The sequence below is a fragment of the Pteronotus mesoamericanus genome, unplaced genomic scaffold, assembly GCF_021234165.1.
Source record: "Pteronotus mesoamericanus isolate MK-2021 breed Mesoamerican mustached bat unplaced genomic scaffold, CSHL_Meso_final scaffold_167, whole genome shotgun sequence".
NCBI classification, from domain to species: domain Eukaryota; kingdom Metazoa; phylum Chordata; class Mammalia; order Chiroptera; family Mormoopidae; genus Pteronotus; species Pteronotus mesoamericanus.
This window is the reverse complement of record NW_026555308.1, coordinates 30873162-30899772: the sequence shown is the minus strand read 5'-3', so window position 1 is coordinate 30899772 and position 26611 is coordinate 30873162. Positions and strand designations below refer to the sequence as shown.

The window sequence follows — 26611 nt, the reverse complement described above, 5'->3', positions numbered from 1 at the left end:
TCAATCTTGTGGATATCTCCTCACTAATAGAACATTATTTCTACTATTTTTCCTTGGGTTCTGCTAAATTTGCAATTTTGTGGTTTTTAAATACAGTTAGTTATTAGTGTATCTTGTCTTAATGACTAGACATATGCTGAGTAACATATAATCTTCTAACTATAACCAATATAACGAAACTGAGGCAACTGTAAGAATTCTAACAGCTTAGTTTAATTCGTAGTCTGTAGCATTGCATTAGTACTGCTGAATCTCACTGTTGAAGATAAAGAAGGTAATTTGTAACATGGAAGGCTGATGATATTGTCAAGCAAATGTTATCCTTCCATCTAGGATTTCTGACAAGGGGTCATTGCTCATGGTTGCTTAATTTAACCGCTGTTAGAATTAACAGTGCTTTTATCATCTAAATAGCAAAAGTTAGAGCAACTCCATTTAAAATTTCTATTCTGATAAAAGTATAAACAGCATTTAAATCAGCATATACTCAAACATATATAATCAACCACTTCCCCAAAATCTAAAACAAATTAAATCACCCAAGCATAATTTAAGAACCGAGCACTTCAGCAATTTAAAAAATTTCTTTCTTCCTCATCTTTCTTTTCAAGTCTTGTGTAAATGGCTCAATGAAAATGACCCTTGGAGTTCTCAAATTTTTTTAAACAATTATCTTGGACCCTTTGATTTTACCATCATTAATCTTGATTTTCTCTTCATCCTAGGGCCTATGCAGACTCTAACATATCTCCTTTATGTACAGTTTTCATTCAGATCAGCAATCACTTCTTGAACTTAGTGACAGAACTTTATTTCCTTGTTTTTTACCTTTGATATGTCCTAAAACACAGTAGGTTCTCCCTCTCTGGGTATTTCTATTTTAGATCACTCTGGAAATCAATATTCCTGATCAAACAGCCTTCTAACTACGGCCTCCCCAAACAACCCAATGGGTTTGTGAATTTGTTTCAAAATAATCTGTAGACTTCTTTCTACCCTATTTTTTCTTAGGATTCTTGCTCTTGTCCATTGTTTTCTCCTAAGAAAAAGAGAAAATTGTTAAGGAGTAGTAACATTTCAATTTGTCTGAAATTAATATAGGAAAAGAAAGGAAGCAGTTGAATAGGCACTATGTAAATTCTGTTATCTACAGGATATACTATGATCTACCTTTACTTATTCCCTGACCAACTGATTAACTGAGTAGGATTGAAACCCCAATGGTGTAGATTTTTCTCCTCTAAAGTTGGTATTTATTTTCTAAAACAATCATTTTTTAAAAACTCAGTAACCTTTCAAGCATGCTAGGAAACCAATTCATTTTTAAAACTGATAAAGGCTATCAAGTATTTATTCTGCGTCTCCTATATAACTGTACCCTAACATAACCAAGTAACTGAAACACAAAGTTTCTCTTTAGAACAACTCTCTCTTTTTTTTTTTTTTTGGTCTTTTTGGTTTTTTTTAATGCAGATTGATTTTATTTATTTTTAAATGTTAAAATCAATTATAAAATATTAAAAAATTTAAGTAAATTATAAAGACTCAGCAATTAAAACAACAAAGGCACCCAAAGAGGTCCACTCCAAGACACATCGTAATTAAAATGGCAAATATCAAAACAAACAGAGAATCCTAAAGGAAGCAAGGGAGAAACAAGTAGCAATACACAAGGGGGCCCCGGTACAGTTAGTAGCTGACTTCTGAACAGAAACACTACAAGCCAGAAAGGAATGGGAAGAAATATTCCAACTCATAAAAAGCAAAGGCCTGCAACCAAGACTGCTCTACCCAGCAAGGCTCTCAATTAAAATGGAAGGCAAAATAGGAGTTTCCCAGACAAAAGAAGGCTAAAAGACTACACCTCCACCAAACCATCATTGCAAGATATGCTAAAGGGACTCCTTTAAGAAGATGAAGAAAAAGTCTATGAATATCCAGTTCCTTTCACAGTTACCAATACTTGAAATTACCAATATTTTTAATACTTATTAATCTGATGTGACAATGATGTGTTATTTTAATTGTTGCTTTATTATTTGTTGAAACTAAACCTGTTTTTGTAGATTTCTTGCCTATTTCTATTATTTTTAAAAAGCTTTAAATGACTTTTTGATATTCTTTATCCATTTTTTTAAATGTTTGCAAAATTTTTTCTCTAAAAAAATCCTATTAATCCTTTTTTAGATGTGACGCAAATACTTTCCTATTCTATTTCTTGCCCTTTAACTTTTTTATATGTATATTACTATATAGTCTTAAATGTTTAATAGAGTCTTATTGTCAATATTTTACTTTATAGTTTCTGGGCTTGAAGATTTTACTTCAGGGTAAGAAAGATATTATTTTGCATTTTCTTCTAACACTCCCTACATTTTATATATTGATTTTTAACTCACCTGAATATTTTTTTGTATAATGTGCGAAATGGGGCTCTATATTTGTTTTATTTCAAGTAATAGTGGTCCATGCACTTTGTTGAATAAGCCTTATTTTCCCCATTGATTTGAAATATCAACTTAATCTTATATTACATTGTTAGATTGATATATTGTTTGTTTCTAGGATGCTTATTTTATTTCATTGATCTACTTGATTAGTTCTGTGCTGGTGTCATTTTGTTTTAATTGCTGAGACTTTATAATGGATTCAAATTTTTTAATATTTTATAATGGATTTTGACATTTAAAAAATAAATAAAATTAATCTGCATTTAAAAAAAAAGAAAGAAGGAACTCCTACCTTTTGCGACAACATGGATGGAACTGGAAAATATTTTGTTAAGTGAAATAAGTCAGTTGGTGAAAGACAAATACCATACGATCTCACCTATAAGTGGACTCTATTCAACAAAATAAACTAACAAACAAAATAAACCACAGGCATGAAAACATGGAGCAGATTGCAAGTGACCAGACGGGATGGGGAAGGAGGACAACAGTGGAAAGAAGGGGAAGGGACTAGACAAAGAACATGTATGAATAACCCATGGACATGGACAACAGAGTGGGAATAGACTGTGGGAGAGGGGGCTGGGGAGTGGGATGGGTGCAGGAGGGCAAAGGGGGAAAAATTGAGACAACTGTAATAGAATAAACATGATTTAAAAAAAGATAACTAAACAATGGCAAGCAATTTGAACAACTTACAGCCAGCTGGTGAATTACAAGACATTATCTTCCCTAACCAAGGACACTTAAGAGCAAATGGTTTATATCTCTCCCCCAACCAGAGAATACACAGCTTAAATCGCCCTGGTTGGGAAGACAGAGAAGAGAGTCCCAATTAATGCCATCTGTGCCAGCCAAAGCCAAGGACCAGTGAAGTCAGGGGAACAAATAACCAAGACCCAATTAGAGCCAGACAGACGCAAGATAAAAGTTAAATAGTAGAGCAGACCAAAGAATAACCCCTAACTCCCCTCTACACTCATTTTGATGCATCCTCATAGTTAAAATGTACCTGGAAAGCTAATGAATATCCTGCTGAACCCCGCCCCCAGCAAACTTTCTACTTGTAGAAGGGAGATAAAACTTTTGAGACAAAGGACACCAGTGCAGGCTCTCTGAAGAACACACCCATGTCCCTTCTCAGCCATGAGCTTTTTACTTCCTCATATATTCTAAGGGTCCCCTCAAGACTTGCAACCAGGGGGGCAGCAGACAGAGGCAGCTAATCCCCAATCCTTTCTCCAGGGCCCCCTTTTACTCTGACTCTCTGGTGAGCTAACAGCAGCCCCTCCTTGGCTCACTTTTTTCCTGTTTCTAGGGAGCCAAAGCAGAGCACTGCATAGGCTCTCTCCTGTTGCTTCTTCTACCCTAAGTCATGCCTTTGTTTCACTGTCCCTGGCTTTAAAATAAATATACTCTCAAAATCCCCTGGACTGGTGTTGTGAAATCTTTCCTACACTAAATCAAGAACCCACACAACACAGGCCAGCCTGAGGAAGACCCGCTCCTGGTCGGTCCTGTCTAGTGACAATACAAAGAGTTTCTGTATTTGTAAAGTTCACAACAGTTCTGCTTTGTGTGTAATTTCAAACCGTTTCCATTGGTCTTAAATACATGCCCAGTTTCCTTTCACATTAAAAACCAAATCTCAGTGTTCAACTCCCTCACTTTCTATTTGTTATGGTTTACAATTGCTCTCAGCCATCAGAGAGGGTTGCCTTTAAATGTTGATTAAAATGAATCAAAGCCAACCATTATGTTGAAAATTAATCTGAACTGTGCTTTAATAATGTTTTCTGAATTTAGCTTTCAATTACTATGGCCTTTGTTATATAATCTTGAGTCTATCCTGGGTTAATTGGTAAATAAAGAAATTAGACATGGAGAAATTTATAGTTATAAAACATATTAGCTTATTAATAACACTTTATAAAATACATTTGTTTATTATTGAATATTCATAAATAGATGAATGATAAGAATTAATATGGTTATCATAAATTATTAATATAATTTATACATTCTTATCATAGAGTTGTTGTAAAGTGGCCACCAGTGATTTTCCCCTCTATACCTTTATGACCTCAAGCATATTCGTTATTCACAAGACAGGAATACCTCGTATGTACCATGCCTATCTCACAAAGTTACAGTCAAGAATAAACAAGATAATAGACAATAATAACAGTTTAAGTTATTGAAAGGTAAATAGTCATCAAAAACTTTCTCTACACTGTGCTTTCATTAATCATCAAAAGTATCCTATGTGGATCCTAGAGCCAAAGTTCTTAGCCAAAATGCTAAATTGCCAAGTGTTAGCTCCACCCCTTCAGATTCTGTAAAACTTGGCTACATAACATTAACTAGCTGTTTCAAAAATTTTGAGATCTAAAATTCCAAGAATAGAAACTTTTCTTTAGATTTCCTGGAGATATAAATCAACAAATCTAATCAAAACACTCCATAAAAATTCAAATGTAACTTGGACAAAAATATGTTAGAGAATTGATTTAGCAAACATATTAGCTGAATGACTTGCCAATTACCTGTCTCCTATACAGTAGCTAGTTACACCCTTCAGTATGTTTTGCTTATACATAAACATAGAACATTGAATCTTAAATAAATCCATTAACAGATTAATTAGTGGATTTATTATTATTTAGTGATTCACTTCAAATCAAAAACTGAAACTTGAGAGGCTAATCTTATGTATTAAAGAAATAAAACCTGATAAACCTATTTTTCTGCTAATTCAGAAAATATCATAATCCATTCATTGAGACTGTTTTTGTTTTTTTTTAATATTCCAAGTCTCTGCTGTGCTGTGAAATTTGGAGAACAACACTGCCATCCAGGGGATAGAGGTTTGAAGGTGCAGAGACAGAGTAACTGAGAAAAAATTAATGCAGTTCTCAGGTGGGATTGAAACACTTGGTTGTATTACAATCTGTTGGGAGGTGAGTTATGAATAATAGTTTAAATACTAAAGATTGAAACTGTGCTTTAAAAAAGACAGGACTTCCAATAACTTTTACTGATTCATCCAAGTAAGAGAAAGGTATAAGATTAAAATCACCTTGTTAGTACCAGCTCATAACTTTCTCTTTAAAAAAAAAAAAAGAAACTGTCTGGTCAAGACGGAGGAGTAGGTAAACACTCCTCTACTCCAAGCACGACTTTATCAAGAAATACAACTATACTACAAAACAAGTATCACCCAGAATTGTCAGAAAATGGAGCTGTGTGGAAGTCTGACAACCAAGGATTTAAAGAAACCACATTCATCCAGACAGGTAGGAAAGGTAGAGATGCAGAGAAACATAGAGAAAGCAGACAGGCGGAGGGGCACAGAGACTCAGGGTGGTGTAGAGAGGGGTGGAGACCGGAATGGCTGCCTCACATCCACATGTGGTGGATAAAAAAACAGGAGAGATTCCTCCAGAACAATGGACCCCACCCCCAGGCCAGACCACCCAGCCCAGGGGTTCCAGTGCCAGAAAGGTTAGTCCTCATAACTTCTGGCTGTAAAAACCAGTGGTGTTGGGGGCAATGGAAGAAACTGCGGGATTCTCAAGAGACCCCTGTTAAAGGGCCTGCTATGGACATAGGACTCACACAGACCCACCCACTCTGGGATTCAGCACCAGGGAAACAGCTGGAAAGGCACCACTGGCTTATGGGGAGAAAATGAAGTGCAAGTGCTGGGAGACAGCTTCCTTCTGGACAAAAGTCCAGAGGCCAGGCAGCAGCATTGTTCCCTAGGCAAGCCCACCCACACAGAGGGCCCCAGAGTGGGGTGGTAGATGCAGTTGAGTGAGCATGTGTACTGTGTGGCTGACACATTCAAAATGACTGAGCAAGTAGAGCAATGAATCTGCATCTAAGTTTGCATTAAGCTTGAACATTCCTCCAAGGAAACTGTTAGGATGATTCAGAAGGCTGCAGCTATGGGCGACTGGTCATTGGCAGCTTCATCACAACAACACCCCTGCTCATGTGGTGCATCTCATAAGAGTATTTTGGTGAAACATCAAATTGCCCATGTGACTCAGACCTCCTACATCCCAGATTGGGTGAACTGCAACTGCCGGCTTTTCCCAAAAGTAAAATCACATTTGAAAGGGAAGAGATTTCAGACTGTTGATGAGACTTGGAAAAATACAATGGGGCAGTGAATGGCAATTAGGAGAGCTGGGTGAGGTCCCAAGGTGCCTGCTTTGAAGGGGACTAAACTGTCCTATGTGCAATGTTTTTTGTTTCTTGTATCTTCTTCAATAAGTATCTCTGTTTTTCATATTACATGGCTAATACCTTCTGGACAGACCTTGTGTATTCAGAAGTGGGATTACTGGATTACATAGTTTTATTTTCATTCTTTTAGGAACCATCATACTTTTTTTCCTTAGTATCTCAATGAGGCTTGATATATGTTCCCTGGATGAGCACTTATGTTGACCACTTTTTTATATACACCTGTTGGGTTATTATATGTCTTCTTTGGAAAAATGTCTTTTCAGGTCCCTTGCCCATTTTTTAATTCATTTATTTTGGGTGTTTTTGTTTTTGCTATTTAGTTTTATGGGTTCCTAATATTTTTAAATATTGATTTTTTATCATATGCATAGTTTGGAAATATTTTGTTCCATTGTGTGGTTTCTCTCTTCATTTTGTGATGTTTCCCTTGCTGTGCCAAAGTGTTTTACTTTGATGTTATACTACTTACTTATTTTTGCCTTTTTGCCTGAGCTTTTGATGTCATATCCAAGAAATTATTGCCAAGACCAATGTCAAGAAGCTTTTTGTTCTCTTCTAAAAGTTTTATAGCTTTGGGTCTTACATTTAAATATTTAATACACTTTGTGTTGATTTTTGTGTATGGTGTAAGGGTCCAATATCATTTTTTGCATGTAGATATCCAGTTTCCACAGCACCGTTTATTAAAAACACTATCGTTTCCCCAAGGTATATCCTTGGCATCCTTGTGGAAAATCAGTTGACCTAACATATGTGGGTTTATTTCTGGATTATTTATTCTATTCTGTTGGTATACCTGTTTTTGTGATATTATCACACTATCGCAATTACTGTAGCTTTGTATTATATTTTGAAGTTAGTAAGTGTGTGATGCCTTCAACTTTATTCTTCTTATTCAAAATTGTTTTGGTTACTCAGATCTTTTATGGTGTCATATGTATTACAGAATTTTTTTTCTATTTCTGTTTATAATGCCTTTGGGATTTTGATAGGAAACACATTGAACTTGTATATTGCTTTGGGTACCATGAACATCTTAATAATATTAATTTTTTTCCACCCATGAACATAGAATTTATGTGTTTCTGCTTAATTTTTCATCAGCATTTTATAGATTTTAGTGTATAAGTAAGTCTTTGAACTCATTGTTTACATTTACTTGTAAATATTTTATTCTTTCTGATGCTATTATAAAGGTAAATGGGATTGTTTTCTTATTTTCCTTTTGGATAGTTCACTGTAATGGTATAGAAACACAGTTGACTTTTGTTTGTCAATTTTTTTTATCTGCAACTTACCAAATGAGTTTATTAGGTCAAACAGCTTTTGTGTGTATGTGTCTTTATAGAGTTTTCTACATACAAGATCATGTCATCTGCAAACAGACATAATTTTACTTCTTTTCCAATTTGAATGCCTTTTATTTCCCTTTCTTGCCAAATTGTTGTGGTTATGACCTTCAATAATATATTTAATAGGAATGGTGAGAGTGGGCATCCTTGTCTTATTCCTGACATTAGAGGAAAAGCTTTCAGTCTTTCACCACTGAGTAAGTTAACTGTCAGGTTATCGTATATGGTCTTTATTATATTGAGGTACACTCCTTGTACACACTCTTTGTTTGGAGTTTTTATCATGAAAGGAAACTGAATTTCTCATTTTGTTCATTTGTTGTTTTCATGATTCTATTTGGTTTTATATCTCTCTTCTCATTTGGATTTCTTTAATATTGTTTTGAAATCTTTATCAGGCAGTTCATTCATCTCCACTTCTTCAGGATTGGTTACTGGAGCTTTATTTTGTTACTTTGGGGGTCTCATGTTTTCCTGGCTTATTGTGATCCTAGTAGCCTTACAATGTCTGTTGGCTGCACATGTGAAGAGGCACTCACCTCTAGTAGAATTTACAAACTGGAGTCAGCAGGGAAAGTCATTCACCAGTCAGCCTAGCCAGAGATTCTGGGAGAGCCAAATGATAGGGTCCACAGGTAGGATGGCTGGTGGGATCTGTCAGCAGGGACAGGCCAGCTGGCAGGGTCCACAGATGACCAGGCCCATTGCTGGGATCCATAGACAGGCAACTTTGATGCCAGGGTCTACACCCATAACTTTCTAATAGCTACAATAAAATTAGAACATACATGGGGAAAATGCTTGGGAAAAACAATATGATCAAAGCAATGAAAATTGAAAAGGCAATTGATAAAATTCAGCAACCATTTCTACCCATAAAAAAATGAAACCTGCTAGAAAAATAAAACTACCTGAATTTTATTAAATTACTCACCATAACAAACACCAAATATCATTTCAAATGGTGAACTGTTGAAGCCATTCCCATTAAAATCAGGAAAAAGCTGGGATTCTACCATCACTGTTACTACTTACTGTTTTATAAGTTCTAGAAAATGTAATAATACACTAAGATAAAATATCTGGTGTAAATATCAAGTAATAGATGTAATTCTCTTTCTGAAAATATAATGATATACTTAGAAAATTCTCCTCCCTAAAAAAAAAACAAAACAAAACACAGACTTGAATAGGTGATTGCGTAACAAATATACTCAAAATAAAAATTTGTGGCTTATATCTATACTGGTACTACCAGCTAACATAGACAGAAATGAGAGAATGTATACTATGCATAATTGTAACAACGTGAGAATGTATTTCAAATTTTTAAAAAAAGTTTATAACAGCACATGGTACAAAATATAAAAGATACAGCAGGGAACAAGGTAGGAGGACTTACGTTTCCCAGACACTGACTTCTCCTTCAAGGAGTGAAAATGCTATATAATCAAGTAAAAGTGATGTGTGTCTGTACATATCCTTCCACCAAACACACACAAATGATAGCATACTATAATGGATTACCCCTGATTTATTCATTAAAGAATATATTAATATAGCCATTTATTTAATCAGCTGTGTTGATGGACAAGTTTCCTCCAAACTTTTCTTATTACAAACACTTGTGTAATGAGTATTCTTGCACATGCATCAATTTTTACCAATATAACTATAGTATATTTTTCTGGAAATAGAATTTCAAGTTCAATGGTAAGGGGATTTATTTAACAGCTATACTAAGGTATAATTAACACAAAGTAAACCACACATAATTAAAGGGTACAAGTTTGACATATGTATACAATGTGATTCCATGACCAAAATGAAGATAATGAACATATCGTCACTCCCAAAAGTTTCTTCCTGATCTTTTGTGATTTGTCCCTCCCATCAACCATCCTTCTTCCCCTGTGTCCTTAGGCAAAGCCACCAACCTATTTTTAGTCACCACACATTAGTTTGCATTTCCTAGAATTTTACATAGTTTGAATCATATAATATGTGTGTTTTATTCTAGAAGTTTTTAGTTTTAAGTTTACATTTAGCTGTATGATCCATTTTAAGTTGTATTAGTATTTAGCATGCGATATGGGTCAACATTACTCTCTTTCATATGGATATCCAATTATTTCAGCACAATTTTTGAAAAGATTGGATATCTCCCACTGAACTGTCTTTGCAACTCTGCTGAAAATCAGTTGTCCATATATGTGTCAACTCTTTTCTGATTGCTAAACATCAGTAAGTATAGTAGTAACCTAGAAATGTACAGCATAATTCTTAAAAGTGCAAAATGATAGAAATGGCAGTGATCAGGCATGTTAGATAAGGAAAAGATTACTTTTGAGATAATTTTCTTTTCCCAAAGAAAGTGGGTGTTATGGACTGAATTGCATCCTGCCAAAATCCAAATATGGAGGCTCTGACCCATAATGTCATGGTATTTGGAGATAAAACATTCAGGGAGAAAAACAAGATGAAATGAGATCATAAGGATGGGGCCCTAATTCATTGGGAAGAGGAAGCATACACCAGGGAAGTGTCTCTCCGGGGTGCAATATAGAAAGGACACATGAGGATACAGCAAGAAGTTTGCCTCTGCAAGTCAGGAAGAGAATGCTCACCAGAAACATCTCTGATGGTACCTTGATGTTGGCCTTCTAGCCTTTAGAACTGTTAGAAAATTGATTCCTGTTGCTTAAAACACCCAGTATGTAGTATTTTGTTATGACAGCCAGAGTAGAAAAATACAGTGGGATTTGAGTCAAATCTGAAATTGGGAAACTTGAGTCCCCATTAAACATTCCTTAGATCCTCACTTCCACTGATTGGATCACTGCAATAAAGAGGAAAAAGGTCTGACACTAGCTTCTTTAATGATAATAGATTTGTTGTTTCATATACCTGACAACATTTAACTGATCCAGGTTAGCTCTTCAGGAATAAAAGGGGAGGTGGTTGTGTTGCTTTTTAGAGAAACTTGTAACCTGATTAATACAAATACTTTATTATTACTAGAGGAAATGTGCATAGCTTAATGAGAGCAAGTTAGTAGAATCACCTCTGTAGAGAGCCAAAATAATTTTTGAGATCGTAGCACTGAAAGGGGAAGATGGATTGATTTGGAAGAGATATATCAGGGACAATGAAAAGCTACCAGTCACTTTAAACATGGGCATCTAAGGTTTCTGAGCGATTATCCTGTAAAGGAATTGACAGGACACAAGAAATTTCAAGTTAGATTATTGTGAATAATATAAGAATAAACTGATGATGGGAAAAATTCACTTTTGTTGGGGTCTATCGGAAGGATTTTTTAAAAGGATATATGGAACTTGATCTATTCTTGTAAAGTACTGCTTGAGAAAGCATGTTCAGCAGGGACAGCATCATAGGCAGAGGAGAAAGAGCGTGGACTAAGAAAAGGTAGAAAGCAAATGCTGAGCCTAAGGAAACTGTAGTTGCTAGAAATATGAGGTATTAGAGAATAAGAGGCATGGTCAAGAGTAACCACTACAGCCTTTAAGAGCTATAAACGAACTATTAAGAATACATTTTCTGAAGCATTGTGGAATCATAACATCTTTCTCCAAAATAAGAAAACACATCTCCCATAATGTGCTACATTTACATTTAAAATGTTCTCCCCTATGTATTTATGTATGGAGTGTCTACTACCCACGAGCTAAAAGTCCCTACACTCCAGGAGCTCAGCTTTAATGAGACGAAGCGGATGGATAAGTAGACAATTTCAATATATCGTTTATTAATGGCAAAATAAAAAGCTACCTTTAAAATGTGACACTAGTCAAAGAGGAAGTCAGCCATTAACTAATCTGTGCTCAAATCATACATTAAACTAAAGGAATCCTAATCCAAATACAAGTCCAATTTACTGTAAACTGAATACAGAATCACCAGCTAAGAGCATGGGCTCTGAACCATCCTGTGTCTTGGACCGAGTACAGAAATGGGCCTGGGTTCAGTGTTCTTTCATCAGACTCTTGAAATTCTTAATAAATTGATCTGTGAACTTGAGTTTTGTGAGTGCAGTGGGACAATGGAAGATACACCTCAAGGGCTCAGTCTCAGGTCATGTGTGGTCCTGCCTCGCATGTCCTCCCATTTGGCTTCTCTGGATTCCTACACCCCTGCCTATGCCCAGCACCTGCTGGGTTCTTGCTCCAGCACATATCATCCTCCCTGAGTCCTGGGGAAGGGGTCGCAAGCACCAGTGAGGGTCTGCATGAGCCCCACCCCTATTCCTGTGATTGAGGGAGTACCAGATTTAGCACCAAATAAAAAACATATGACAGGCCAATAAACACCATGAAATGAACTTTTTCCTACGTTTTGAATGAGGGGTTCTGTCTGCATTTTCATTTCGTACTGGGGCCTGCAGATTACAGCCAGCCCTGGAGTCCTGAAGCAGCGGTTGGCTCCGCCTGGGCAACTCTGGGCAAGAAATTTAGCTCCTTGTTAAGTCAGATTCCACGTCTGTAAAATAAGAATAGTAGTTTCTATCTCATTTGATTTCTTTTTGGGGGATAATGCAAGCAAAGCATTTGTCCCAGCACTTGATTCATGTTATCACTTAGTAGTATAGCTGTTAAGTATTAATTAATATATTATCTAAATCAGGCTCACTCTCTCACGTCTCCTCTGCCTGCAAGCTAACACTTCAAAATATCTAGTCCCACAGGAGTCAGTAAATGTGCACTCTGGTTTTGCTTTAAACGTTTATTATCAAATTAAACTTTATTACAGTGTGCAGGAAAATATGTTCATGCCCGCGTTATAATGTTAAGTTGAAACAAAAAAGTTGTTGGAACCGTATAAATCTTCACTTACGCTAAATATTTGGAACAAAAACTGGCAATACAAGTCATGCTTTCACAGAACCTACCTCCACTAGGACATAAAAACCAAGGTCTTTACAACGCGAGCCCAGTTTACAGTGCATATATTTAAACTAGAAAATTCAGCATGCCCAAAAACTCCTATACACAGCTACGAACAGCTCCGAGAGCCTCCAGCGGACCACCCGCCCGCGCCTGATCTCCATAGGAACGCGCAATTCCGGCGCGTAGCATTCTGCTCCGGAAGTTGTTGTCCCACACTTCCGTACTTCCCTCCAGAGTCTTTGTTTCTGTTATATGTGCATTGGTTACCTCTTCCGTCTGATGAGTTTTGGGCTGAAGAGGCCGCCGTTGAGGGGGCGTTGCGACGCAGATGCCGTACAGGAGACACAGTTCACGTGCCGGCGGCGGCGGGTCCTCTTCCTGCGTCTGCCATGGCCGAATCCGGGACTCTGAACCTCAATAACGAGGTGAGCAAGGAGGTCTGGGATCCTGTGGGGGTGACATGTAGGGCCCTCAGAAGAGAACATCTGCATCTGAAGGGTTCGTGGTCTGGCCGGGGGTGAGGATAGGGGAGGGCGGCGGAAGGAGCTTGTTGGTGGGCCCAGGCTGGTTTTCCAGGACACGCAGCATGGCAGCGGTAACACCCCTTTTCGATTTCTGGGTGACAAGCAAGAGACATGGCTCTGGACGTCAGGCCTCGGGAATTTGTATCTGTGGGGCTCTGGGAAGGTTATTTTATATCTGTAATCAGCGTCCTCGTCTGTAAAACGAAACTCGTGATAGTATAGTACCTATTTCACAAGGTTGTGAGAATTAACTGGAATATGTGAAATGTTTGCACAGTGTCCAACAATTAATAAAGTCTCCATGTTACCTGCCTTACGTAGCTTCTATGAAACTTCTGATTTTGAAAGAGATCGTGTATCTTAGGAGAATGTACGCCCCCAGTATCTCCTGTCTTCTTCCACCTACTGCGGCACTTCTTTGCTTCTGTTTACAGCCAAGCTTTGAGTTGTTTATACTTGCTGTCCTCAGTTCCTTTTGTTTTCCAGAATCCAGTCTTATCAAACATTTGCCCTCATCACCTCCCCATAACGTGCTGATATCACCAGGCTACCATTTATGCTCCTATTCTATTCCCACTTTCTGCTTCTATTCAAGGGAGTCATAAGTCATCTGAAGGCTACAATTAAGCTGGAAAAGCAAAGATCAAATGAGGATTTCACAGTTACAGCGAAAGAAGTTCTTTACCTCTTTATTCATTGACTATATGTGTTTGCTATAAGCAACTCACTATTTATATTACACAGTTGTGTAAGACATATTTTCTATTTTCAAGCAACCTGTATTTAAGTAAGGTAAGCAGCACTCACCTATGATGCAAAATAATGCCCAGAAAACTAGTAATGCAGAAAAGTTTGCAAAGAAGACAAAATGAAGTTAGCGTGGTATTTGTTCTTTGTGTTTAAAGGTATTATGCAGGGATTTCAGTCAGTGGATTCATTGGAGGGGAAGAAGGCATCCCACGCAGGTGGACCAGTATAAGCCTGAAAAGGGAAGTAGTAAACCACTGGTTGGTATAGGAATAGATAATTCTTCATTGATGAGAGCCTGTGGTATGAAGAAAGAAAGGAAAATGAAATTTATTACTTCCTGCTGGGTTAGTAAGTCTGTATTCCACTTGGCAGTGGAATGCAGGATTTATTTGAGAGGGAAGTTCCAAAGGTGTTTAGTATATATTCATGTCGAGCTTGTGCTAGCTCCAGGAAGCAGGTTTTCTGGCTTTTATGCATTAGGTTAGTGATGTGGTATAAAACACCTTAATTGGAGTGATATCTCTGGGAGTTCACTGGAAATACTAGTGAGTTCCTGCTCAATTTAGTAATTACTCTGAAAGTAGTAATGACATATACCACTCCTTATTTAACTCTCTTTCTTTTACCACTTAGCTAATTTCCAGGCCTCGTCAAAACAGTTAAAGTTTGACCTTTAGAAGCCTTCACTAATTCACTTAAGTGTCTGTCTATTCTTTATGCAACCAGAGTGCTTTCTACTCTGAAAATACTTGTTTATCTGTTTCTCTCTTCTGTGTACATCTTTCACCTACAGCATGTGTGCTCTGTAAATGTTTGCTGGATGACTAAATGAACTTACCGAATTAGGAAGTTTACATATCCCATGCTAAAGTAAATCTTTTATGTTCTAATGTGAAGGTGGGAAAGAAAGTGGAATGATGGAAGGTATTATAATTTTAAATTAAGAAGAGAAAAATTGCAAAGGTAAAAACAGATGTAGATTTGTCTACATAAAATTTGAAAAACATTCCAAAAGGGAAAAAGAGACAAAATCAATTTCGGAAAGAACTAAGGCAAATATGGCAGATAAGTGCCTAACATCATTACTGTAAAATAATTCATGGAAACTGAGAGAATCCATCTTATAGGAAAATGGTAAAAGAAATGAATTAACATCTCCAAGGATGAGATGTATCTGAAAAAGAGTTCAAATTCCCTGTTACCTTTCAGACTTTTTTTTTTTTAATTTTTCGTCACCACCTGAGGTTATATCTCCCTCCAGCACCACTGCACTAGTCTCCCAGCTACCTCAGTGTGACTCTCCTCTCCCTCTAGCCTCCTGTCCACAGTACAGCTGTGCAGCGTAGCTCAGAACATAAATCTAATCATGTGACTGCTTTGCTTAAAACCTATTTAGTGGCTCTTCATTGCTTTTTGGTAAGGACCTAAATAAGGCCTATCTCCCCATCTTCTATTCTACCACTCCCCACCCGTACACCCTACCTCTGTCTCTGTGCTTCAGCTACACTGGTCTTCCTCTATCTAAGCACAACATTGCAGATCCTTTGCATGTGCTATTCCCTTTATCAGTTTCTCTCATTAGGACATTTTATATATCTCCTTGTCACTTTCCCAGAGAAAACATTCTTGACTTTCATTTACCCCTTTTATAAGCTCTTGTAGAACCATTTACTTATTTTTAGCGCTTGTAATAGTTGCTTAGTGTGTATATGAGAATGTGTGAGAGAGAGATTTCTTATTCCCTCCACCTGACTGAAGTTTTTGTTTACTGTCATATCCTTAGTACCTATCTGTTGAATGAGTAGTTTGAGGCATTATTTTTATAATAAATTAGTCCCTCCTTAACTGAGATCCAAGAATGTATTTCAGGGATCCTAAAACTGCCTGGATTTATATGTAACATGGTGTTCGTATGTATTTCTATGGAGAAAGGAGTCCTTAGGTGTTCATCAGATTCCCAAACATCTATGTATCTGTGGTATTATCTTTGGGATGTCAGTACTCATATCTGTGATTTGTTTGATTTGATTACTTGTGTTGTAATTTTCTATTACAGTTTTTCTTTTTAAAATTCCAGTATATTTAATTATCCAAAAAGTCATTTGTGAAAATAAAAGCCAGCCTCCAGAGGCACCTGTTCTGCTAACTTTTAAAAGTCTTCTACCCTTAATAATTCCATTCTTTAAAAAAATTTCCAAGGATAAACTTAGGCTTAGTTTTGGAATACTTCCTCACTCTGGGTCCTTAAAATATATTTATTCTTCTGAAGTAATGTAAAGTTTTACATATTTAAAATATATAAATTATCACTTTTTACTTCATCTCATGATTATTTAATGCATGCTTTATATAATAAGTACCAGTATGTTATGTGTACTTAAAAGGGAGAATATTTAACTGACTTATTAGAGCAACTTCCCTAACCTCTAGCATAGCACTTTGTCTCCAGGTAGTAACAAATAAATACTTATTGGACAGAGGAAAGTATGGATAGATCAACTTGAATCTAACATTCAAATGAAGGGGAAGGATCTCCTAAATGTAGCCTTTTTTCCTCCCTTTTCATCAGAACTACAGAAAGGATGCAAAACTGAAAACAAGTTATGTTGTTTTTCCAATGAGTAATGAATTAGCAAAACCAGAGCTGATTTTGTTCCAGTCATCTATTTCTTTAGGTAGCAATGATGTATAAAATCAGAATTAGGAGGTGAAACAATCTGATTTGGTACTTTAATGCCATAAGAAGGCCAAGGGCTTTATATAAAAATGAGATTATGTTTTTCTTGATAGCAGATTACCAACAAGCTAATTAGAAAGGGGGAAAAATTGGGACAACTGTAATAGCATAATCAATAAAAGATTTTTTTTTAAAATTGCTTTTCATTTCCTGTAATATAGTAAATGTAGAAGCTAATGTTATAGAGAACAAAATGATTTGCCTCCACATACTGTAAAAGATAAGAATGCCAAAAACAGTATTTATGCTTTTGAAGTTGCAGAGCTCCTATTTCATACTTGAGTATGTAATTCTTTTTAATAATTTTTATTGAAGTAGTAAATCAGGGTCCGTCCATAGCAAGAGAACTACTTTTGTTGTTGTTGTTGTTGTTGTTAAACTATTCTGTGAAGTTTTGCTAGGTGGCAGCATATTCTCAGTAATGATTAAGTTGTAGATAATTACCAAGCACTGTAGAATTTTTAAATTTTTGTTCATTGGAAATAAAAAAGTATATTTAAACAATAATGACCAAATAAGTCCTCTGTGTAAAAACCATAATTAATTTTAACTATGAAATAGTTCAAATATATGGAAAAGGATCTAACAAATGTCCTTGTAATCTATTTCCTGTATTTGGCAAATGTCATTATTTTGCCATATTAAACTGCTTAATTCCACCAACTGTATTTTCAACCTCAGAAGTAATTATTACTCTTTTTGTGTGTTATTTTCTCATCCATAGTTTTCATAATTTTAGTAACATATATACCCAGTGTTGTATATTTTTAAACTTTGCATGTTATATCCTATGCATGATCACTTTAACAGCAACTTTTGTCACCAAACATTTTTAAGATTTATCCATGATGATATATGCAGCTCTGTCACATTGATTTAAAATACTGTGTGTAGACTTTATATAGTATTTTATCTCCTATGCAGCATTTTGTAAGGACACCACAATGAATGGTCACGGGGTGTGTCTTCTACCTAGATTCCTCGAGGCAGGATTTTGTTAGGTATTGCTGAAGTTACCTCTGGAAGGAGCAGGCCAGCTTGCATTCCTAGCAGTGATGAGAGTGCCTGTTTCCTCACAGCGTCACCAACAGAATGTGTTGTCACAGGTTTTTGTTTTTGCCAGTCTGATAGATGAGGAATGAATAACCAGAAGTTTTAATGTATTATAAGAAACACAGATACACTCAGATTTTTCTTAGCACTATAAGCTCCCCTGCAACAATACAAGCTTTTGAAGTAGTTGTTTTCTGCTAACTGAATTTTTGTTACTGGATAATTCAAATGAATGGTAAAGTCAGTGCATTATCAAAAGAAGCTGGCTAATTGACTAGCTAGCAGGTAGTCAACTAAGAGTCAATTCAGCCACCCCCCAGACCCCATCCAAATTGCCAGTTATGGAAATAATCACAGGGATGTAAAGTACAGCATAGAGAATATAATCAATAATATTGTAATCACTGTATGTATGATGTTAGATGTGTACTAGACTTACTGGGATGATACTTCATAAAGTATATAAATCTCTAAAACACTTGTACAGTTGTATGTCAACTGTAATTGGAAAAATAATTTAAAAAAATGGAAATATCATCATTTAAACACCAATTTTAAACTTTTATAAAACTCCTTAAATGCAAAAAAATCACTTCAAAGTAGTATTTACTTTGTCAACCAAAGTTTACTATCAGCTTTGTAGATCAGAAACTTGCTATCATTATCATCCCAAAAGTATAGCTTATTCTCTCAAAAGCAAATTCACATTAACCATAAGCTTATGAGACTATGTTAAGGAGAAAGCCTGTTTATTAAGAAATATATCTAACATAGACAGTGATGCTCACATTGTAAGTCGTCCCCCCCCTCCCCCCGGTCTACTGATCTACATTGTCTGCTTGGAATATAGAACCACAGAAAAGGTTTTAATTACATGATGCAGTGTTGGGCTGTGATACATCTATCCCTATAATTGAGTTATTCTAGTACAATTTGGAATCTCCTAGAGTTGGACCTGCCAGCTTTTGCTGTTGTGGTTCCCTTTCTTGTGTTTATGTTGTCTCTTCCCTATATGCTTACATGGTCTTTTTCCAAGTAGGTGTATTAGCTTTCCTCTTAGTTTAGGTCATATTTCTGTACTGTCTATCCAAAGGGAGATTCGTGTTACATTACTATGTTCAGATTTTACCAGATTAACTGAGAGTATCTGCATGTCTAGGTTCACTTAAGAGTGTGGTGGGTGGGGGCGTGTGTGTGTGTGTGAACTCTTTCCTCTGCTCTTGGAGATTATATTAAATGCATTCCTTTGCTACTGGGAAGCCCTTAGCTTAGGCTTCTCAATCTGGTGATCGTGATCTTCCAATTTGTTCTTTAATTTCTATCTCCAAATGCCTTTCTTCCACTTCTCTGTCAGCACATTTGCTTTCCATTATTATGTCTCTGCTCACATTTCTATCCTTCTGTCCCTCCCAAATACCATACTCTTATTCTATTTCTAACAATGGTAGTTCTGTTTGCTTTTGATTGGACAATTCACCAAAGTGTATTTTATGGTTTTCTGATGGTATTAGTAGTTTTAGTCCTCTATTTGTTGACTTCTGGGTCATCTGTCAACCAGCATCATAATTCACCAGCCCTTTTAGTCCTAGTTCAAAGGCTATTGGTAGCTGTTTGTCAGTTTTGCAAAAATAAATATAAACACTTGAAGAAAGCTTGGGATAAGCAGTTGTGAGAAAAATAAAAGTATAATTCAATTTTTACACAGTGAACATACTTATTTTTTAAATATACTACACTTACTAAATTTTTCTCCTGCTTGTACACAAATACTGAGAAAGTTAATAACCTAGAAAAGCATTTTTTGACATTGGCATGAAAGTAAGTACGTGAAGCATTCCCTTTGCTTTTAGATTCCCTTATGCAGTAATGACAAACATAGTAATTCTTAAATTGGAATTTTAAAATTGGAATCTAGCTTTCCCATGATTGGAATGTAACCGAGGACCAACTCTGCCCACTGCTTATTAGTTAAGTTTGGTTAACAGTGGTTAAGCAAATGGTGTATAATCTCATGCACCTGCATGCTACAGCAGTTAGAAACATTTGTTAATATATTTTAAGAAAAATTTATCACTTGTTATTTATTTTATGAATGACTTTCAAAAAACATAAACCTCATGCTGCTTACGAAATGTAGCAGTTCTTTTTTTTTTTTCCACTTAAACCTACACTAAGTGCCTTTTCATTTATGGAAGATTCATTTTTTTCAAAATAACTCTAACTTTGAAACAGATTCCAACATGATTAACATATTTAGTGGAAAAGAAATCTGATTATTCTGTTACTATAATATTAATTTGAAACTGACTGAACGCCCTGCCTGGCTGGCTCAGTTGGTTGGAGCATCATCTCATAACCCAATGGTTGCTGATTTGATTCCAGGTCAGGTCACATGTCTAGGTTGCCAGTTCAATTCCCAGTCACATGCTGGAAGCTGATGGACATCTCTCTCTCCCTCCCTTCCCCTCTGTCTCTAATGAAAAAAATCAAAGAAACCTTTTAAAAAAAACAACCAGTGAATGAACAAGTGAATATTGCTACTGTTCTGGTCATCTATTTAGCAGATGTTTATTTAACACACTTAACTGTATGTTGTCCACTATGTCAGGTGTTAAGATACAGTGTTGAGTAAAACAAGATACTTGACCTTCATTGAATGTATAACCTACTGGAAGAAAGACACATGTAATATAATCAGATTAAAAGTAAAGTATTAAAATAATGTTTATGATAAGTTCTGTAAGCACTCTTAAGTGGTAATAGATTTATTGTGAGGGATTTAGAAATGAGAAGTGTTTATAATGAGCCTTAAGTTTGTAACTGAAAATCATTCCATTCCATGAAACATGAAATACCAAAAAAGGGATCCAGTTGGAGGTGAAGGACATGGGTTCAAATGTGACATGGGAGTGACTCTAAGCAAAGGAACTCTCAAGTGGGCAGTTGCATATTTGGCTGTGGAACTGAAAGATCTCAGCTGAAGGTAGAAATTTTTGACTCATCTTTGTTTAGGTGGCAGATTGAAACAGTGTACAGAAATGTGATCACTTAAGGCTAGGAAGTAGAGCTGGCCTAGGACTGTCCTTTGAACTCTAACATTTCATGGCTGATTACATGTGGATGAGCCCTTCAGAGAAGAGCATAATGGAGCGGTTAGAGAGGCAGAAGGAAAACCAGGAGAGTATTCTGCCATGTGTCATGGAAACCAAAGAACAAGTGTTTTAAGCAGGGAGTGGTCAACAGTGCCACTGACATTTCAAGTAAAATGAAGTCTGAAAAATTCAGATTCAGGGATGTTTAGAAATCATAGGTGTCTTGCACACCACAAACTAATTCCACAAAGTGAAATTATGTGGCATGTAAAAATGAATATAGTGAGTTTGAACATCTCTAAAAGCAGGGCTCTGTGGCAGGTGAAGACAGAGGGTGCTCCTGGTGGACTTTGCAGGGAGGATGTTTTGTTCGTTTTGTCCTTAATGAAAATGACTCAAGTATAATAAAATCAATGAGAAGCATTCATTTAAGAGATTGGCAATGCTAGGGTAAAGGGATAATGTATAGTAAGGGTTCTAGGGTGGCAGAAAGGATTGATCCAAAACAGTTAAAAGATTAATGTCAGATACATGTAGGATTGTTACTTGTATTGCAACTTTATTAGTAGAAGAAGGCGGGTGATGCAAGTAAATTGGTATTAATGGTACTAGAAAAATGGTGGTTTCCATCTGATGTTTATCTTCTCAATGAAATTAAAAGAGATCAAGAGGAATATTAGATATTTTTAAGAAGCCAAAGGTTTAAAATAGTTATTGTAGAGTAGATTGACAAAAAAAAAATGTAGGATTGCTAGGAAGTGTAGGAGCCCATTTGAGGTTAGTTATGATGAATTTATAGTGGATAGCATGAATTGACTATTTGGCTATTGGGATGCTGTGATAAAGAACTAAGAATGTTATTTTCATTCAGGATGAATTAGAGGGATTGCTAAATATTGGATTGTTAAAGATATTGACAAATGTTGATCAGGTACCTAAACCGAGTAAGAGGAGGAAAATTAAAAGCAAAAGACTATTTAAGACAAAGTAGTGGGGTCAGTGAATTGTTGATCCCAGTGAAGTCAGAGATGACTGTGGTGGGTGGAGCTGATAGAAGTTGTAATCTAGTGGAATATTTAACTGATCATTTTAGAAATGGAATAGTTATGTGATGATAAGGACTACAGTGTGACCATGTAAGTGCCTGACTGAGATGAAATGGATTAGTTCACTAGAAAAGAGGAAGTCGGGAAGTGAGGATACATTGGAGTGGGTTATCAAGTGGGCATCTGTGCCACCAAGAATGATAGCAAAACTTAGGGTGGAGGGAAACTGTAACTTGATTATCAGTATTTTCAGTGGAATAGAGGGGTGAATGATACTCATGAAAGGTAAGACAAATGTATTTAAAAAGTAAATAAATTAATTAAAAAAAAAATAAAATCCCCCCCCCAAAAAAAGAAAGAAAGAAAGGTAAGAGAAGGTACAGCCAAATGCAAGAGCCTTAGAAATAGGATGATCTTGTTATTGTTACTTTGGCAAAAAGAATTTGCAGGATTGTGTATGCCAGACACTCTTGCAAGGCACAGAAAACACTATGGAAATATTGCAAGTCCCCTGTCCTCTAGGAGCTCATAAACCACAGAAAAAGACAGCCACAGTGATTAATGACAGTGAGTGAAATAGATTCTAACTATAAAATATATTGGGAATCCCAAGGATGGAGCAGTATTCTCTGACTGAAGAAATCATTGAAGGTTTCACAGGAAAGATTGTATCTAAACTAAATTTTATATAGTCCCTAAAGTGGAGGAGGGGGAAAAAAGACTTTACAGGAGGAATTAACAAGATGGGTGGCTCCTAATAATGATAGACAAAACATGAACTCAAAATGATAGCATCCCATTGTACTGAGTACTATTATAACATGTAGTTCTTTATCATTAGAATATTGTCATCTCGTGGCCTATTTATTTATATTTTTGTTCTTAGAATTTAATATTCTCGAATGGAATGATTTCAAGCATGTATCTCCATGTGCACACACGATGTGCCCCTGTGGTTTGGCTTTTTTTTTAAAGTTATGCCTCAAGTAATTTATTGATAAAAAACATGGAAGGAGTATTCTATTAATAAGTAAATACCACTTTTATGCATTTGCTTTTGTTAATACACTCATTCAGTAAATTAAATTTCCACCATCATGGGTGAAGCTCTGCTTTAAGCCCAGGGATAGAAAGATTAATATGATCTCTGATCTTAGTTTATTATTTTCCAAGCCTAACAAGATGTAATAAGTATAATATTAAAATACTAATCACTGAGAATGCTGTGCCTTTTTTTTTAAGATAACTTGTTTCTCTTAAGTCCTCAGACACATTTTAAAAATGCTGATGTATTCCTTTATTCCTTCAGTGTTTGTGGAAGAAGTGTGATTTCATCAAACTATGAATATAGTTAAATAGAAATGTGGTTAAACTGGCAGACTTAGTCTATAATATTAGACTAAAATTAAAGTATGTTTCTTCTTGAATTAATTTTGGCTTTATTCTTTAAAGGTTGTGAAGATGAGAAAAGAAGTGAAGAGAATCCGAGTTTTGGTTATCCGAAAACTTGTCAGGAGTGTTGGCAGACTCAAGTCAAAAAAGTTAGTCATTTAAAGTAATGGCCCTATGACTAATAAAATGTCAAAAGTTGTTTTTATTCAGTATTTACAAAATTTGAGGGTGGAACATAGAGGAATAATTAAATATCTTACTCATACAGCACTTTTTTAAAATATTTAGAGAGGACCTGAATGAGATAAAATGCGCTGTGTCAGCATATCCTTACATGGTTTGGACCATATTCGCTTAAAATACATCATGAATTCTTTTGCTGTTTTTTCAGAAGTCTCTTTTTGGCTTTTTCAGACTGAAGAACCTTTGGGATTATGCATGTGTTTTATGTTATTAGAACTTACTTTAAGATGTTATAGTTTAGCAAATCTAGTAATACCGTGAATCACTTACAAAGATTTTAAATCATTTTATTTCTTGAATTACTAATTACTTTGAAATCTTCAATACCTTGTGGAAGTGTTTATCAAAGCATTGTGTTCCATCTAATATTTTGAAAAAATAGTATTTTGTATTTTCAGTGACACTGGTATTAGAGGAAAAAGTATGTCGTTTATAGTCCTTAAACTTTAAGTATGAACTTACAAAGTTTTCAGATGTACTTTGTTCCTGATTAATTTCTTGTGCTTCCTTTCATAGATGTTTCAGAAGATGACCTTCCTCTCTTTATGTTTTCTGATTTCAGAGAACAAATTTTTTCATTTAATAAAATTATATCCAGCCTTTAATTGTAGTTTATGGAGCTTATGTTAAATACAATGTGTTATTAAATGATTAATTAAAAACTATTATTTAGCCTTCCCATTAAGGAATCAGAAGGCAAGCTATCAGTGGTAATAATATTATGCCAGGATAGAGCTTAATTTGCCAAAAACTTGGGTTCGTTGATAGAACTGGGGTATGTGTTGGAAGGGGGAAGGGCAATGCAGAATGACTTTGCTTGTCATTTAGAGATTTATTATGCCTTTCTAAAAGAAATTAAAAGGTTTTTCATTATGATATGAGTTTATAATAAATGCTTTATCTGGCTACATACTGTAATGTGTTTTTTGCAGGGGTACCGAAGATGCACTGTTAAAAAACCAAAGACGGGCACAACGATTACTTGAAGAAATTCATGCCATGAAGGTAAGGATTTGTGTGGATGTGTACATACCTGTGTTTCTGTGTTTTATCTCAGCCTACATTTTCTGTGTGTGTTGTGTTACTTTTTGAGAATTACTGCAAGTTGACTAAGACTAATTTTATGGGTCTGTTTGGTGAAGAATGTAGCACGTTTAGAACACTGTAATATGTTTAAGCTTGCATTTCTTTCTTTTTTTTTTTTTAACTGAATTTGTTAAAGTGCTAGACTAATTTGAGTCAACACTATGCCAAACTAAACTCATCTATGTTTAATAGTGCCTCATGCCTTAGGCTTTTATTTTTACTGTAACTTTAGGCATGCAGTCTAAGTTTAAGAATTAGTGTCCATGCTATTCGGTAATGTGGACAGGGATATTGCATGGTGGCTGACATCATGCTTTGCCTTTTGCCAACTCAATAAATTTTTGTGTGGTGGTGTCAGCATTTTATTCAGCTCTGTAGTAACTTGAAATAAAATTAGTGTTGGATCAAAATGATCCATATCTTTATTTCTTTCAGCCAGACTCTTCACTAGCATAATTTTTAGGTCTTCTCACTGCTCTTACTTTGTGGAAACTTTCATTTACCAAATGACATACTATTAAATGTCTGGGAGACTGTTTTATGGCAGAACTTAAAAACAACATTTGGTACTAGCAATTATCTTAATTGCAGGGTCATTTTGCATGTATGTTTGACTATTATATTTTGATGTAGCTTCTAAGTTTTGAGATAGATAAAAGAATGATTGAATTCTCTTAAAATATTTTAATTGAGTTACATTATCAAAGCCTGTCACTATTATTTCCTTTTGAAGGGACGGTAAAATCTTTTATAGGTCAAAGTTATTTACTACAGTTAATCTGAGTAGAAACAGATGTAGGGCATGGTTTTTCTTTGGTGTGAGGTGTTTTTATGTATTTACTTTTTTGTGGGGTTATTTTTATCACAGGAGTGCAAAATTTATGAACTCCATTTAATGTATCTTTTCTAAAGTTTTAATCTCCCTTTATTCCCCCATTCAGTCAAAACAGTCTATATTTGCCTCCTAATTGACATTGTGTCACTTTGGATCACGTATCATTTAGGCTTTTTCATATACCTTTTTTTCCTCATGAAACTCCTATGAGAAACGAAATCTTCAGAGATTTTTGTTTGGAGGATAACTCAAGATAGGAAGTTACTGCATATCTCTTTGTGTCTTTCACTTTCTCTTAACCATGGTTCTTACTAAATTATTACATTCTTTATGTAAATTTTTCCCTGTAATTTCTTCTGAATAGTCATTTTTCTAGTCCTAAATTATTCAGAGGCTTTGAGCAACTATATAACAGCTGATTTTATTTTTCTATGGAAAGGATACATTATATATAATAGGCCTGTGTGCACTGTATGAAGACTATGAAAACAAACTCATTAATTTTTAGAATACTTCCCTTTTGTAGCTCTTAATAATGGATTTCATTTAAAGTTAGAGAAAATTGTCCTATTTGATCTGTATGTGAAACTTATTTCCTTTTACTCTTAAACCTGACCAGCAAGAACAAATTGAACTCAGTGATAAAGTTCATAGGTTTACAAGATTACTGTGTCACATCTATAGTGTTTTTTTGTTTGTGTGTGATTATATAAGACCACAGTGGAATTGTTGCCTCATAGAAAGCTGAAATGCATAGCATATATAATCCTAGAATTCATAAAATTTTATTTATATATATTATGTATATATATTCCTTGAATTCATGGCAGTGGTTAAGATGGTATGAACTGGATGCTGTGAATTTATCTTTTTTTATAATGCTGTTT

General features: G+C 35.5%; 1 protein-coding gene across 1 annotated transcript in view; it reads left to right on the top strand.

The window, feature by feature from the left end:
- Nucleotides 1-26611, top strand: part of SRFBP1 (serum response factor binding protein 1) — a 74773-nt gene that overhangs the window by 4202 nt on the left and 43960 nt on the right. Inside the window, exons 2-5 of the mRNA XM_054589348.1 lie at nt 12465-12561; nt 13073-13391; nt 23621-23709; nt 24736-24808. Coding sequence (XP_054445323.1) covers nt 12465-12561; nt 13073-13391; nt 23621-23709; nt 24736-24808 — 578 coding nt within the window. The remainder of the gene's footprint in view (nt 1-12464; nt 12562-13072; nt 13392-23620; nt 23710-24735; nt 24809-26611) is intronic.